This window comes from Bremia lactucae (assembly GCF_004359215.1).
Source record: "Bremia lactucae strain SF5 chromosome Unknown BlacSF5_NotPlaced_49_SHOA01000009.1_1371882bp, whole genome shotgun sequence".
In the NCBI taxonomy this organism is placed as follows: Eukaryota; Oomycota; class Peronosporomycetes; order Peronosporales; family Peronosporaceae; genus Bremia; species Bremia lactucae.
In genome coordinates this window covers 1,026,445-1,038,974 of record NW_027152062.1, presented here as the reverse complement: position 1 = coordinate 1,038,974, position 12,530 = coordinate 1,026,445, and the positions used below count along the sequence as shown (strand labels likewise).

The window sequence follows — 12,530 nt, the reverse complement described above, 5'->3', positions numbered from 1 at the left end:
AAAAGGTTTGCTGTAACGGGGCACTACTGACTTGTACTGCTTCAGTACAAGTCCACTTCGCACTGTCTCAGTGCGAGTGGTGCCTCACGTCACTTCACGTACACTTGTACGTGCAGAGGAAGACTCTCTTTAAAACACTTGCTTTAAAGAGGGTTAACTAAAAACTATATTAATATAATTAAGTTCTTCTGTTCTATCTACTTAATACTAATTTAATTACAAACTAAAACAAAACGTGTAATAAAGTCTTATCTGTATTTCTTTTTGCGCGTGTCCAGCGCTGATGGACCGCTGAGAAAGTAAATATAATGGTCTATATCTACGAATGGATAAGCTTTTAGAATATTACTATGCAAAGTAAAATTCTCCAAATATTCTCTTCCTTCAGATAATATATTAATTAACAACCTTTAAGTGTTGATTTCATGTAACGATAGACCCCGTCACATTTGCCACAACACATGCCCAGACTTGGTTTAGCCAAGTGTAAAGTCGCATCACTGAATGGAAAAAACCATGCTAACTACACCAAGAGACCCCAGATTTGGTAGAAATACCGTAGGCATTCAAGCAATATAAAATATCAGATCAATGATCAGTAGACATAGCACGGATTTAAACCTTGTTGCAAGGAATTTTCCAGCCTCAACAAATTTGTAAGCACAAGTTTATCAATTTTATGATAATACAACTAATTTTCTACTCTTGCACGCTTAGACACTTGCATAGCAACCGATTTCTCGAAGTCCCAAAAATTATTTTCAGTCTGCCAAATCTTCAATGTTTGACGCTAGAGGACAATCCTATTAATGCATCACGCCTGACAACACAGCAGCTGGAAATTCTCTCTATTTTGCGAGTGTTTACGATCGACAGCACGTCCCACACAAGTGCATGCCCCTCTGAATCGATCGTTCACGTTTTGTGTGAGAAATCTTGAGGTAGCCGAGCTTACTAGTAGGTCGGCGTCCGAACAACCTTAGCTGATGTTCTTAAATTGCGTGAGGGTATGGTCTCTCTTCACCATCTCAATAAGCCTTGGACTATTCTCGGCGCTTGCTTAGGAGCGATCTAGCTAGCATTACTTTTTGGTCTTACCTGTTACGTTTTTCAGCACAGAAGAGGTGAACATCCTATGGTACCTTGCCATCAATTGCTGTTGGTTTAGGTGAACTGTCTGACCACCCATACGTGAGACTAGAAGTCCTCTGCTCCAATAGTCAGACGTGCTTGCGTCTGTAGCAGACGGCTACATTGGGTTGACTCGGTTATCTTATGAAGATGTCTTTTTGCACAAGATGCTGCATATGAGCAGCCGCTCCGAGCTGTAGGCGAATACAGGAAGGAAGATGTGATTGTTAAGAAGATTAAGAGCTTCACAGCATCAAAAGCACTACTCCGAGACTTTGTGACAGAGATTGAGCTAATATTTATGCCAAAGCATCCTAGTATCACCGCCTTCAAAGGCGCGATGTGGGTACAGACGGCACAGAACTCTGCGCTGTGGTCGAATTCGTTGAGAATGGCGCTCTGCGCGAGACTGCACGGTTAATGATGCCATTAACTTGTCAGTGCCCAAGCAACATGTAATTGCCCGACAGATCTCAGAGGGGTTGGCATTTCTACACCAAAAAAATATCGTACACGGTCGGTCAAATGCGTACAACAAATTCTGCTAGACAAAGAGTACTCGGCTAAGTTGAGCATCTTCAGTATTTTTCATTATGTGAAGCTTTCACCTCTGGACAATGAATGCAAAGTTTTCGTGGCACCGGAAATTTTACTGGCGAGCAGCCCTCAGGAAAACCAGATGTGTACGCGTTAGGTGTGGTTCTTGTAGAGATTGTTACGGGCGAGACTCGTATCATTAATGCTCAGAGGCTGCCGATGAAGCGACCAGGTAGCGAAAATGGTCTGCTTTCAACAGCTGAAAAAATAGGGGTTTTCACATCGATGCTCCAGGGTAATGCAGAATCATCACTGTTGCTGCCTTGAAAAGAATTCTAAGCTGCGTCCATCAATGCTTGAGGTGGCTCTGGCATTCAAGAATGGTGCGATGCAGATATGAGGCGGCCTATCGTCAGAATTAGAAAGACGAGATTTCACAATGCTTTTGAGAATTTTGGAGTTAATGCAATAATTATATTCGACACTTTTAATTTAAGCACAATGAGATTGCAGATCTATTAATACGGTCACAAAGTGCCGTTTTCATTGCTCGGGAAGAATGCCACATCTGTTACATAGCAGCATTATTATTTCACCACAAGATATTACACTGTGTCGCCTGCCTTGAATCCAGCTGTACAATGCAAATTGCAAGAAATTTGGACTGCCTTTTTATTACAAGCTTGGACTCCGTCAAAAACCATTGCTATAAATATTTTACGCGATGTCGGTCAATCAAGTCCTGAGAAATTTTGGACTGCCTTTTTTTACAAGCTTGGATTGCGCCAAACAATGAAGGCCATAAATATTTACGCGATATTGGTCATGTAAGCGCCTTGATAATCCACGACGCACGATATTCCTATCACATCGATGCGTACACTTGCATGACAAGCGGGTTTATCATCATCGCGTCGCCGAGTTTTGAAAAGCAGCGTCGGTAGTTTGGTGCAAGGAGCACATGTTGCCGTTACGCTCGTAAGCAGGCTTTCGGCAACCTTCTACGACGCATCGCTTTCCTAAAGTAATTACAAGCGATAATCAACAAGCAGAACGAAAGGTATTCAGAAGAATTATGTGTAGGTGTTAGAATTCTGCAGCTTTCCAAGGTAAAACAGATGCAAGCAAATTACCTCCTCCGTGAGCCCAGCAAAGACCGTGAGATACTGCCGTTTTAATGCAGCTTTCTTTGCTACACCTGCGCCCTAAACGTGGCTGAGTTAGCCAGACTTTTTTGCGCTCTCGATTTTTAAGAAGTTTCGTACCCCCACCATGAGACCAACAGACGCCTCGAGACTTTGCACGATTCTCGCACCCCGTTACAGTGCATTTAGTGGAGCCACCTACAAATGTTTCGCAATGTTGTCAGTGCAAATCATGAAGCCACCATTTCCGACAATCGCATCACCCTTACCGTGTTTCCAGCACACACCCAAATTTTTAGCACTACTCGTGCACCCCTCGACAGCACATCGCTTACCACCCTGTAATTGTCAGATTTTTTATTTACAATTTTTATTTGGACAGGTTAGATCGAAGTCTGCAAGGGAATTAAAAAGCAATTCATCTTTGACGTACGCCGTGACCAATGCAAAGCCCACGGTTTACCACATAGCGTGTACACTTTTCGAACTTGCAAATGCGGGATTTCTTCACTGCCATCTTCGGTGTCGCCAGAGCCGGAACATTTGCCGCCCTGATATCCGTCAATAAAGTGCTCGAAGCAACCGTAAAATTCGCTGCAGCACGAGCCATTAACACGCGAATCAGTCCGTGCTAGCCACGGAGGCAATATTCTGCAAATCTAGAAGTTCGTCTGCAGCGTTGCAGTTGCGTAACGTACCACTAACTAAATGCGTCTGACCCTCATCCGTGTTGCCACCAAGAATGAAGGCAAGTGAGCTTTTACTGGCCACAGCCACGACTGTGGCAGCATCGTCCGTATTCATGATAGCCGCCAAGTGGTGTCGGTTTGCGGCGAGTTGCAGCACTGGCAGAGTTGCTGTCTGGGCACCCTGAACCGGCTGGCGAGCTACTTGCTGTAGCAATTCTGTACTCATGTCAATGTCGTCGCGGTCGGTCGAGTTCTTCATGCAGGAGGGCGAGGGCTTGAAATAGGAAAAGAGTAGCATTCACGACTGAGATAGGGACCAGGAGAAGAGGACGCGCAGAGAGAGGGTACTCGGCTGCGAGTAAATAGATTTTGTACAAGGCGGCGTGCAGCTAGCGGCAAGCACTGTTACTGGTTGGTATCTGAATGCTAGCCTCACACTCAGAACCAGCAGTCAAGTCGTATCTGAATGTTACTCCAGAGAAAAGCCGAATCAATTTGACTGGCAAATTGCCAGGTTCGCTGCGTTACTAGGCGGTTGTGTATATGAACAAGTGGACGATCGTATGGCGGTTAAAAAATGACGCGATTTCGGCCAACCACCACATGGGGCTCATCTGTCGCGTCCGTAACAAATAATCAGCGTAGCGCTCCGTATGGCTGCCTCATCTTCAACGTGGGCTCACCACCCAACCTTTGACTGCCTTTATGTGAGCAGGAGCACGAAAGTGCAGAGCATGTAGCGAATTCGTTTAGTTCGTCAAATAAGGATGCTTCTCAACAGAGTTACAATAAGCGGATTTGAGCTGTCACACTTGCGTGAGAAGATTCAAGACGTTTTTTTTCTACTAAAAACATTCTGCAATCGTTAAATGAATTATATTTGTATGACATCCCGTCACTAAGATACTTCCAATTATAGTTCAGCTATTTCATTACGAGTCAAACGTTTTTATAAGTTCTAAGCATAGAGCACCATAATGCCAACTCATGTCAATGCAATAACGCATTTCGTTCGAGGCATGTGCATTCATTAAGGTAGCATACAAATAGCGCCAGTGGTCAAATTAAAACTGAAATTTATCCTGAAGGCGCCAGAGTTTCCGGTCGGACCTTAACGACCGTAAGGAATATGAGCAGAGTTTCCGGTCGAACCTTTAAAATCGTAAGGATCATGAACAGAGATGGAGAACCAATAAATTCATGGCAGGTTGATTTTATGTAGATGAGAGTTTTAAGAGCCCCAAAATATCAACTTATATTTTTTAATAAAATTAGCAATTCTGGTATTTTGGCGAGTGCAGCGAGGTGTCATGACCGTGGTGGAAAGTCTTTAGCTGTAAGGCGTACCGTGCATTTGTTATTGAAATTGTCGCTTGAGAATTTCTGCGAACACCATCATATTGGATACGGCAACGATGGTGGCAAAAAGTGCACGACAGTATCTTCTGTCTCCCAAATTCAGGACCAGCATATAGCCGCTTTCGCAGAATCTACTAGCGTCAAGTTGTCCGGATCATTCAATTATATGTGTCAACGGCTGCGCCGCTAAGATAAGTGGCACCTTCGACTCCAGATACAACGTCGGTAACAACACCATGAGCTAATTTCAGGTACTGGCGCCCTTCGACCAGTTTTTTCGACCTTAAGCGATAATTTTTTTAATCACGCTTCATCTCAAGCTGGAATACTATACCCGCGAGTGGTATACGAGATAAATACACGTTTTTCCGCGAGCTCTGCGGTACATAGATTTTCATTAAACGTAACGGATAACATAATCTTAAGATAAAATTTACATTTAAATGTATATTTTAAAATTTTATATAAATATTTATAGTTTCGGTTCAAAATAGTGATTTGGTAATGCACTAAATATTACGACTCTTGTGACACCAAAACATATCGGTGAGCAATCATGTCTCAGATTTTCAGATAAATTGGAAAAATTCGAGGACGCTCAAAAACTTTACACCGTGCATCGTTACATACTACAAGCCTTACATACTACGGGTCGTGCATTTTACATGCTACAAGTTCCAGCTTGTAACGGGGGGTATCGTTACATAAAATTAAATCTTAAAGGATGTTAATTAAAATATTATCTGCAAGGCAGATAATATTTGGAGAATATTACTTTGCATAGTAATATTATAACGAACAATCCAGTTCATGAACACACGATAAATTCGGGTATTATGCAAGGTCTTATGGATGGTCCCGTAAAGACCCATCTGTTCCGCTTGGAACTGGATACGCTTGAGAAGCAATACCCGTTTCGGAACTAGAGGACTTTAGTTTGAAACAGTCTCAAGCTAGTTTGTCATCGTATCGTTCTCCGAGACGACACGAGTTAGGAGGTCCAGCACCATTGAACCTTTCTTACGTCGAAAGCGAGAGACCTCGCTTTTCGAGCAATAAGCGATCGCAGAAATGCCATCGCTGCCAAAAACTAGGACACTACGCTCATGAGTGTAGTGCCCCACGCCCAGCACCGAAAGGTACTGAGCGTAATTTTAGACCGTATGCCAAAAAGGGCAACGGTCGCGGGTCCGACGTTGTTGCGAAATCGCAACAGCTAAGCGGACCGCCAAAAAACGGTCGGGGTCAGTAGGGGCCCAACGCCCTACTGATCCAGCAACCTCAAAAGAATTTGCAAATCTCTTGACTAAAGTTGCTCCTGACACACAATGATTATGTGTCTCTGCACCTGGTGATGAGGTATCCCTCATCACCTTGAAGTTGAAAGTGACAAATGATTTGTCACTCAGAGCCCTAGTGGACTGCGGAGCGTCGAATAACTTTATTCGTCGCCAGTCGCTAGAAGGTCGTAGGCTCAAATATGTTAAGCGCGACATTTGCCGTCTGATGAACGTCTTGGAGCACTACGAGTGAGTGCGATGGCCTCACTTGTGGTACGGTCGTTAGTACGACTGCACAAGATCAAAGTGTGATTACTAACCACACTGTGGAGTCAGCCGCCAGCGGCTGTGCGAATGCACAGGTAGTGCCGAAGGTCCACCACTCGAAGAAGTCGAGTGGATAGAGACATGAATGTACGCCTGGCGGGCGACATTCAAGGAGTATACCGGTTGCCCCAAAGGGACAACACGATGATCCTAGGTCGAGAAGAGAGTCGACCGTAGAGGACCCGACTGTGATAGCGCAATCACACTCGGAAGATGTTGAGGGAAGAGGTCCCCACGCACTTGAGGAGAAATCTCCTCAAATAGTTAATGCAAAGTGACTAGACTTCAGCATCCCGAAAGATTGATCCCTCGGCAGCCTGTGGATAAACCCCCGGAAGAAACCGATTAATTGAATGCCTTGGTTAATAACGGATCAAGAGTAGGCGCTTATACTCTTGATCTGTATGCGCCTTCGAAGCTAACTTCGGAGATAACTCAATCACCAATTCTAGGACCTAAACGGCTCTTAATAGATCTACATAGTGGTAGAATCAAGCTGATCTGTGTACTCATTACAGAGGACAAATATGTAACCGATATTCGGTCAGCGGTAATTTTTGCAGAGAACGAACGGGTTCTCAGCAGCTCATCGATGGACGAAAGTGTCCTCAGTGTGAAGACTCGGATTGAGATATAAACTATTCAATCCTGGGAGTCACTCAAGGGAAATCCTCTATACGAGGATTTAATAAAATTCAGGAATGTATTCCCTGAAATATTTCTATGCGAGTTGCCAAAGGATACAGGCACTCGACATGAGATCGAGCTCAAACCAGGCTCGAAGTACTGTGTCATGAAGCAGTGGCCACTGCATCGTGAACAAGTACTTGCGATCGATAAATTCTTTACCGATCGAGTAAAAGCCGGCCATGTAAGGGAGTCAACCTCCCCACATAGCTCTCCGACCTTCTGTGTGCGAAAGGCCACAGCAGGGTGGCGGATAGTGCACGCATTCAATAAACTGAATGCTGCAACGGTACCGGCTCAAACGCCGATACCTAGAAAAGACGTTATGATAGATGGTATGTCTAAGAGTACTATCTTTTCTTCTATGGATCTGATGGATGGGTTCTATCAAATCCTTATGCGTGAACGGGACATCCCGTACACAGCAGTGAGCATTCCCAGTGGGATGCTCTAAGAATGGCTAGTGGTGCCTCAGGGGCTAAGTAACGCCCCTGCAACATTTAACAGATGTGAAACGAATCTATTGAGACCGGTGCGAGAATTCGCACCGAGTTATTTTGACGATGTATTCGTCCATAGCCGGGTCATGGACGGTAAGACGGACGTGGAAATTCATAAAACTCCAGTTCGTCAGGTTCTTACACTTATGCGAAAGCACAAGTTGTATGCAAATCTCAAGAAGTGTATATTCGCTGCAAGTGAAGTACCACTTCTTGGGTGCATCGTCGGGAACACGGCGTTCGCCCTGATCCCGAAATGATCAAGGCAATCACCGACTGGCCAGTTCCAGTCGATGTCAAGGGACTTATAAAGTTCCTTGATTTAGCAGCGTACTTGCACACGTACTCTCGCAATTATGCAGAGATGACAGTACATCTCTCTCGTCTCTTGAAAAAAGACGAGAAATGGTTATGGAACGCTGATTGTGAGCGTTCGTTTGAAGATATCAAGCAAAGCTTGATGCAATCGCCCATCTTGGCGATTATCATATTCCGATATTCGACTCATCATGGCTTCACAAGCCTGGTGAGGTTGAAACAGAATTCTTCATCAATGCCTTTTACCGGCATCGGTGGTACACTTGCAAACGAACAAAGGATGTCAAACCTTTGTTCCGAGCTTGGACAGCCTTTGTATAGAATGTACATAACATAGGCTGTGAGGTCTGGCTTGACAAGCTAAATGCTTTCCGTGAACGGTTCCAGAACGGACCGTACTCGGTGCACCCTATAAGTTGCACCCTATGTTTAGAGAGGCACGGATTCTTGCCTCTCGTGGGGAGACTCATGTCCATGCTGTTTTAAGGGTGCAGGTAAATGCCCTAAGGAAGCATATTCCTCAAAGATCCCCATTGGAGGACTCTCATCTCTTACGAGATGCGTCAAGGGATCGATAACCTTCAATACTTTTTTGCTCGGGAAGCACTCGTTCTCCGTTGGACCTTTTACCAAGGAGGATGGGTCTCGTCGTAATGTAAGACGAGACCCGGAACGTCCAATATCAGTTAGGAACGAGGTTCCCAACTATCATGCGAGGGCGGACACCCTCGCCAACGAACGAGATAACTCACTCGAACCTCTTTGCCTCACGGTGGCTCAAGAATCTTTTAACAAGAAAGCGCTTCTCACCACCCGAACCCATCAATGGATGTGGGGGGGGAATCGGATTCGCCTCGTTTGACGAGCCCGATTCAGCATTGTAATTCGAATCACACCCTTTTTTCCTTAAGAGGGAATCTTGACCACGAGCAATTTCGTCGCCGCGCATTAGCGGTGACGGTCGACAATGTTTCTCGTGACCAGGTAAAAAGTTGTGCGCAGATTGAGACTGAACAAACTGGCGAACGAAAAGAAGCTGTTGACTGTTCGTCAGAAGATTTTCTTTCTTGTAGGAAAGAGTGGATCGTCTTGCTCAAAAGAAATAGACCCTGTTCTGAGACAATAAGTCTTTAGCTGGGAGCCATAAGGCTTTAGCTGATGCCCTTGACCGTTCCGGTGTAATCCGGATCGGAAGAAGCCTCGTACTGATGGCGTGAGCGGAGACGACCAGCAAAAAAAGTAGGATGCGTACGCATTCTACGAGGCAGCTCGATCGTGTATGCATTGCCTTAGCGATGTAATACACGAAACGGGCCGATATACCTGGGCAGTAATTTATTACTGCCTACACTCGTCACTACGTGCTTTGGTGGGTTTACCGTAGACAGTATGACTAGGTCATTAATTTTAAATTTAAGTGTGTTTGCTTTTCCATTTTTGTCAGAGTTCCGTATCTGTCGGTCCACCGCACTAGCGATGGAATCCCGTACAAATGGACCACTGCTTCGCTAGCCAGCAGGAAACCACCTGCTGACTCGATTTTATTTTTGTTTCAGTGCAACCGGCTCGCACTGCGGAGATATTCATCTCTTCACGATTGAGAGCATTATCATTAATAGTATTGTTTTCGATGCTGAGTCTTCCAGCATCGTTGTCTAAGTCAGTAAAAGCATAACTGTTATTACTGAGTTTGTCCACTTCAATGTTAGTAAACTCAACATTCGTATCCTTCGCATTGAACCTTAGGGCTAATGAGTCATGAGCAAGAGCTAAAGCTTCTTTGCTCGAGCGAGTCCCTCCCCCCTTAAATAAGAGTTACTCTCAAACAGCATAGGGATACGAGGGTGTCGTAAGCCATTCACGAAAAATGGTGTATGCTTTGTAGAAGCATGCGCTGAATTGTTGATGGCAAATTCTACATCGGCAAGAACTCGCTCCAGCTGTCAAAAGAGTGGACGTGTCCGAGACGTATCTCTTAGAGAATACGGTTTGCACGGTCCGTCTGACCATCTGTTTCAGGATGATCAGAAGTTGACATTTTTAAATGTGATCCAAGTGATTTGAACACTGTTAGCTACTAATTCCAACCGAGGTCGAAACGATCGCCATGATGGGACGCATTTAGCAGCAACCGCTAACAATAAAGTCTGCAGTCGCCGCCTAATTTGTTCCCAACTAAGTTTTGCCACAGTTCACGTGGAAGTTTTTTAGGTGTGGTAATGATCCTTCCGCAGGTTCATCTACGGAAACCTTGTTACGACTTCACCTTTACCTTTGCATTCTTAACGTATTTTTGTTACCATCTCCTTCAATGGCTAGTTATACAGGTTTGCGGCTGCGGTAGTACTAAAATCAATAATAGAGCATAGCTTAAACCAGTAATGCTCACTAACTCAGCCGCAGGGTGTTAATTAGAAAGTGGTATTGAGGATGGTAGTGACTTGTTCACGACTGCAGATTCTCATGCTGAATCTGGAAATTCTCATGCTACAATTCGCAATGAAAATTTTGCACGGAGATTTTAAGCTTGAGCTCATCCCGCCGTGGATCGAGGGTCTCGATCTGAGACCAGTTCAAAATGTAACCCATCAAGTAAAAGATCGTTTTAATAAAGCCACGAGCACAGCTTTTGGCTGTGATCGACTCCGGGACGGCAGCAAGATGTACCATCTTGCTTAAACGCTCAGCAAAAACAAGAATACCATTATTCTTATGGGTGACTTCAAAGAATCCGAGGACGAAGTTCATAGATACGGACTGCCAGCACTCTGCCGGAAAAGGCAGAGGATGTAACGGAGCACGGGATGAAGCACTGGGCACGGGATGAAGCACTGGGGTTTCTTGTTGACAAACTTCTCAAGCACGTATGTGCTTGTGGACGAACACATACTGGCGTGGCCAGTAGAAGTCGGAACTTATCGTGAGAAATGTCTTCTCCCGTCCACGATGACCACTTTTTGGTGCATCGTGGTACTCATACATGATGCGTAATCGCAGATCATTATGGGTAGGGATGATGACACGAGGTGTGTCGCCAGCAATGGCTGAACAATACAATTAACCGTTGCGCGTTGTATATCTATCTGTTGAGGATCGATACAACTTCGACAACCCTTCTAAGGATTGTTGGGATGGATCTCTTAGGTAATCCATCAACCCTGTAAGAGCCTTATCTTCATGTTAAGCTCTTCTAACGTCGTCATTTAATGTTGACATCGGAACACTTATTATTGCAACAGTGATCTTATGGTCACTGTTGCGCAGCCAGCTCAAAATAGGGCCGGCGCGAAAGGGCATCAGCGACAACGCTTAGTCGTCTTGATTTATACTCCACGGAGAAGTTATACTCCGCAAAGGAAGACAACCATCTCGCCATTCTATGCGAGAGGTGTGGACTGCTTATGGCCGTGCGTAAAGACGCATGGTCCGTATATTCAATGAACGGTCTATCTTCCAAGAGGTAGACCCTAACTTAGCCAGTGCGTATTTCATGGCAAGGAGTTCCTTATCATACACTAAATAGTTGCGTTCGCTGGTTGAAATTGACGCGATTGAAAATAGACGACGCGCTCTGCGCCGTCTGTGACATATTGCGTTAACGCACAGCCGAATGCAAAATCGCTGGCGTCAGGGACGACATGAAAAGGTCGATCTCGGTCTGCAATCGCCAGGATTGGCGATTGCATCCAGCTTTTCTTAATATCATCGAAGGAAAGCTGACAATCAGGGTTCCATGACAACTTTACGTTTTTTCTTCAACAAAGAAGAAAGATATACTGTCATTTTAGCACAAGTACGTGAGTACTTGTGCAAAAATGCCGCTAAACGAGGAACTGTTTTAGTCCCTTACATCGACTGGTACAAGCCAGTCGGTGATCGCCTTGATCTTTTTCTGAATCGCGGCATTCACCGTGTTTACCCACGATGCACCCAAGAAGAGGTATTTCGCTTGCAGCGAATATACATTTCTGCATGCAACTTGTGCTTACGCATAAGGGTAAGAACCTTTCGGACGTGGATACGATGAACTTCAACATCCGGCGTTCCGTTCATGGGTCTGCTATGAACGAAGTCGTCATCATAATAGCTCGGTACAAAATCCCGCCCCGATCTCAATAGATTGGTTACACGTTTGTCAAATGTCGCAGGGGCATTACTAAACCCCTGTGGCATGACTAGCCACTCCCATAGCATACTACTTGGGGGTGATTACTGCTGTGAGCGGAATATCTTGTTCACGCACAAGGATCTGATAGAATCCATCCAGCAGATTCATTGACGAAAAGATAGTACTCTTTGACATGCCATCAATGATTACATATTTTCGTGGTATCGGCGTTTGAGCCGGTACAGTTGCAGTATTCAGTTTATTGAATGCATGCACTATCCGCCAACCTCCTGTTGCATTGCGCACACAGAAGGTTGTAGAGCTATGTGGGAAAGTTGATTCCCTCACATGGCCCGCTGCTAAGCATTCGGCAAAGAATTTGTCGATCGCTATTACTTGTTCACGACGCAACGGCAATTGATTCATACCACAGTATTTCGAACCTGGGA

General features: G+C 44.9%; 2 protein-coding genes across 2 annotated transcripts; one reads left to right on the top strand and one right to left on the bottom strand.

Annotated features, from left to right (window-relative positions):
- Positions 1–1,752: 1,752 nt before the first annotated feature.
- CCR75_006410 (uncharacterized protein) lies at positions 1,753–1,995 on the top strand (the record flags this gene model as incomplete). Its single annotated transcript, XM_067964480.1, has 1 exon — positions 1,753–1,995. One exon carries the CDS (start codon positions 1,753–1,755, stop codon positions 1,993–1,995), a length of 243 nt encoding a protein of 80 aa, XP_067820096.1.
- A 9-nt stretch (positions 1,996–2,004) lies between these two features.
- CCR75_006409 (uncharacterized protein) lies at positions 2,005–4,392 on the bottom strand. The gene is made up of 4 exons (XM_067964479.1): positions 3,247–4,392; positions 3,083–3,152; positions 2,802–3,011; positions 2,005–2,687 (listed from the first exon to the last, which is right to left on the bottom strand). The coding sequence occupies exons 1-4, from the start codon at positions 3,421–3,423 to the stop codon at positions 2,575–2,577; spliced, it is 570 nt and encodes a 189-aa protein (XP_067820322.1). The 5' UTR covers positions 3,424–4,392; the 3' UTR covers positions 2,005–2,574.
- Positions 4,393–12,530: the final 8,138 nt, after the last annotated feature.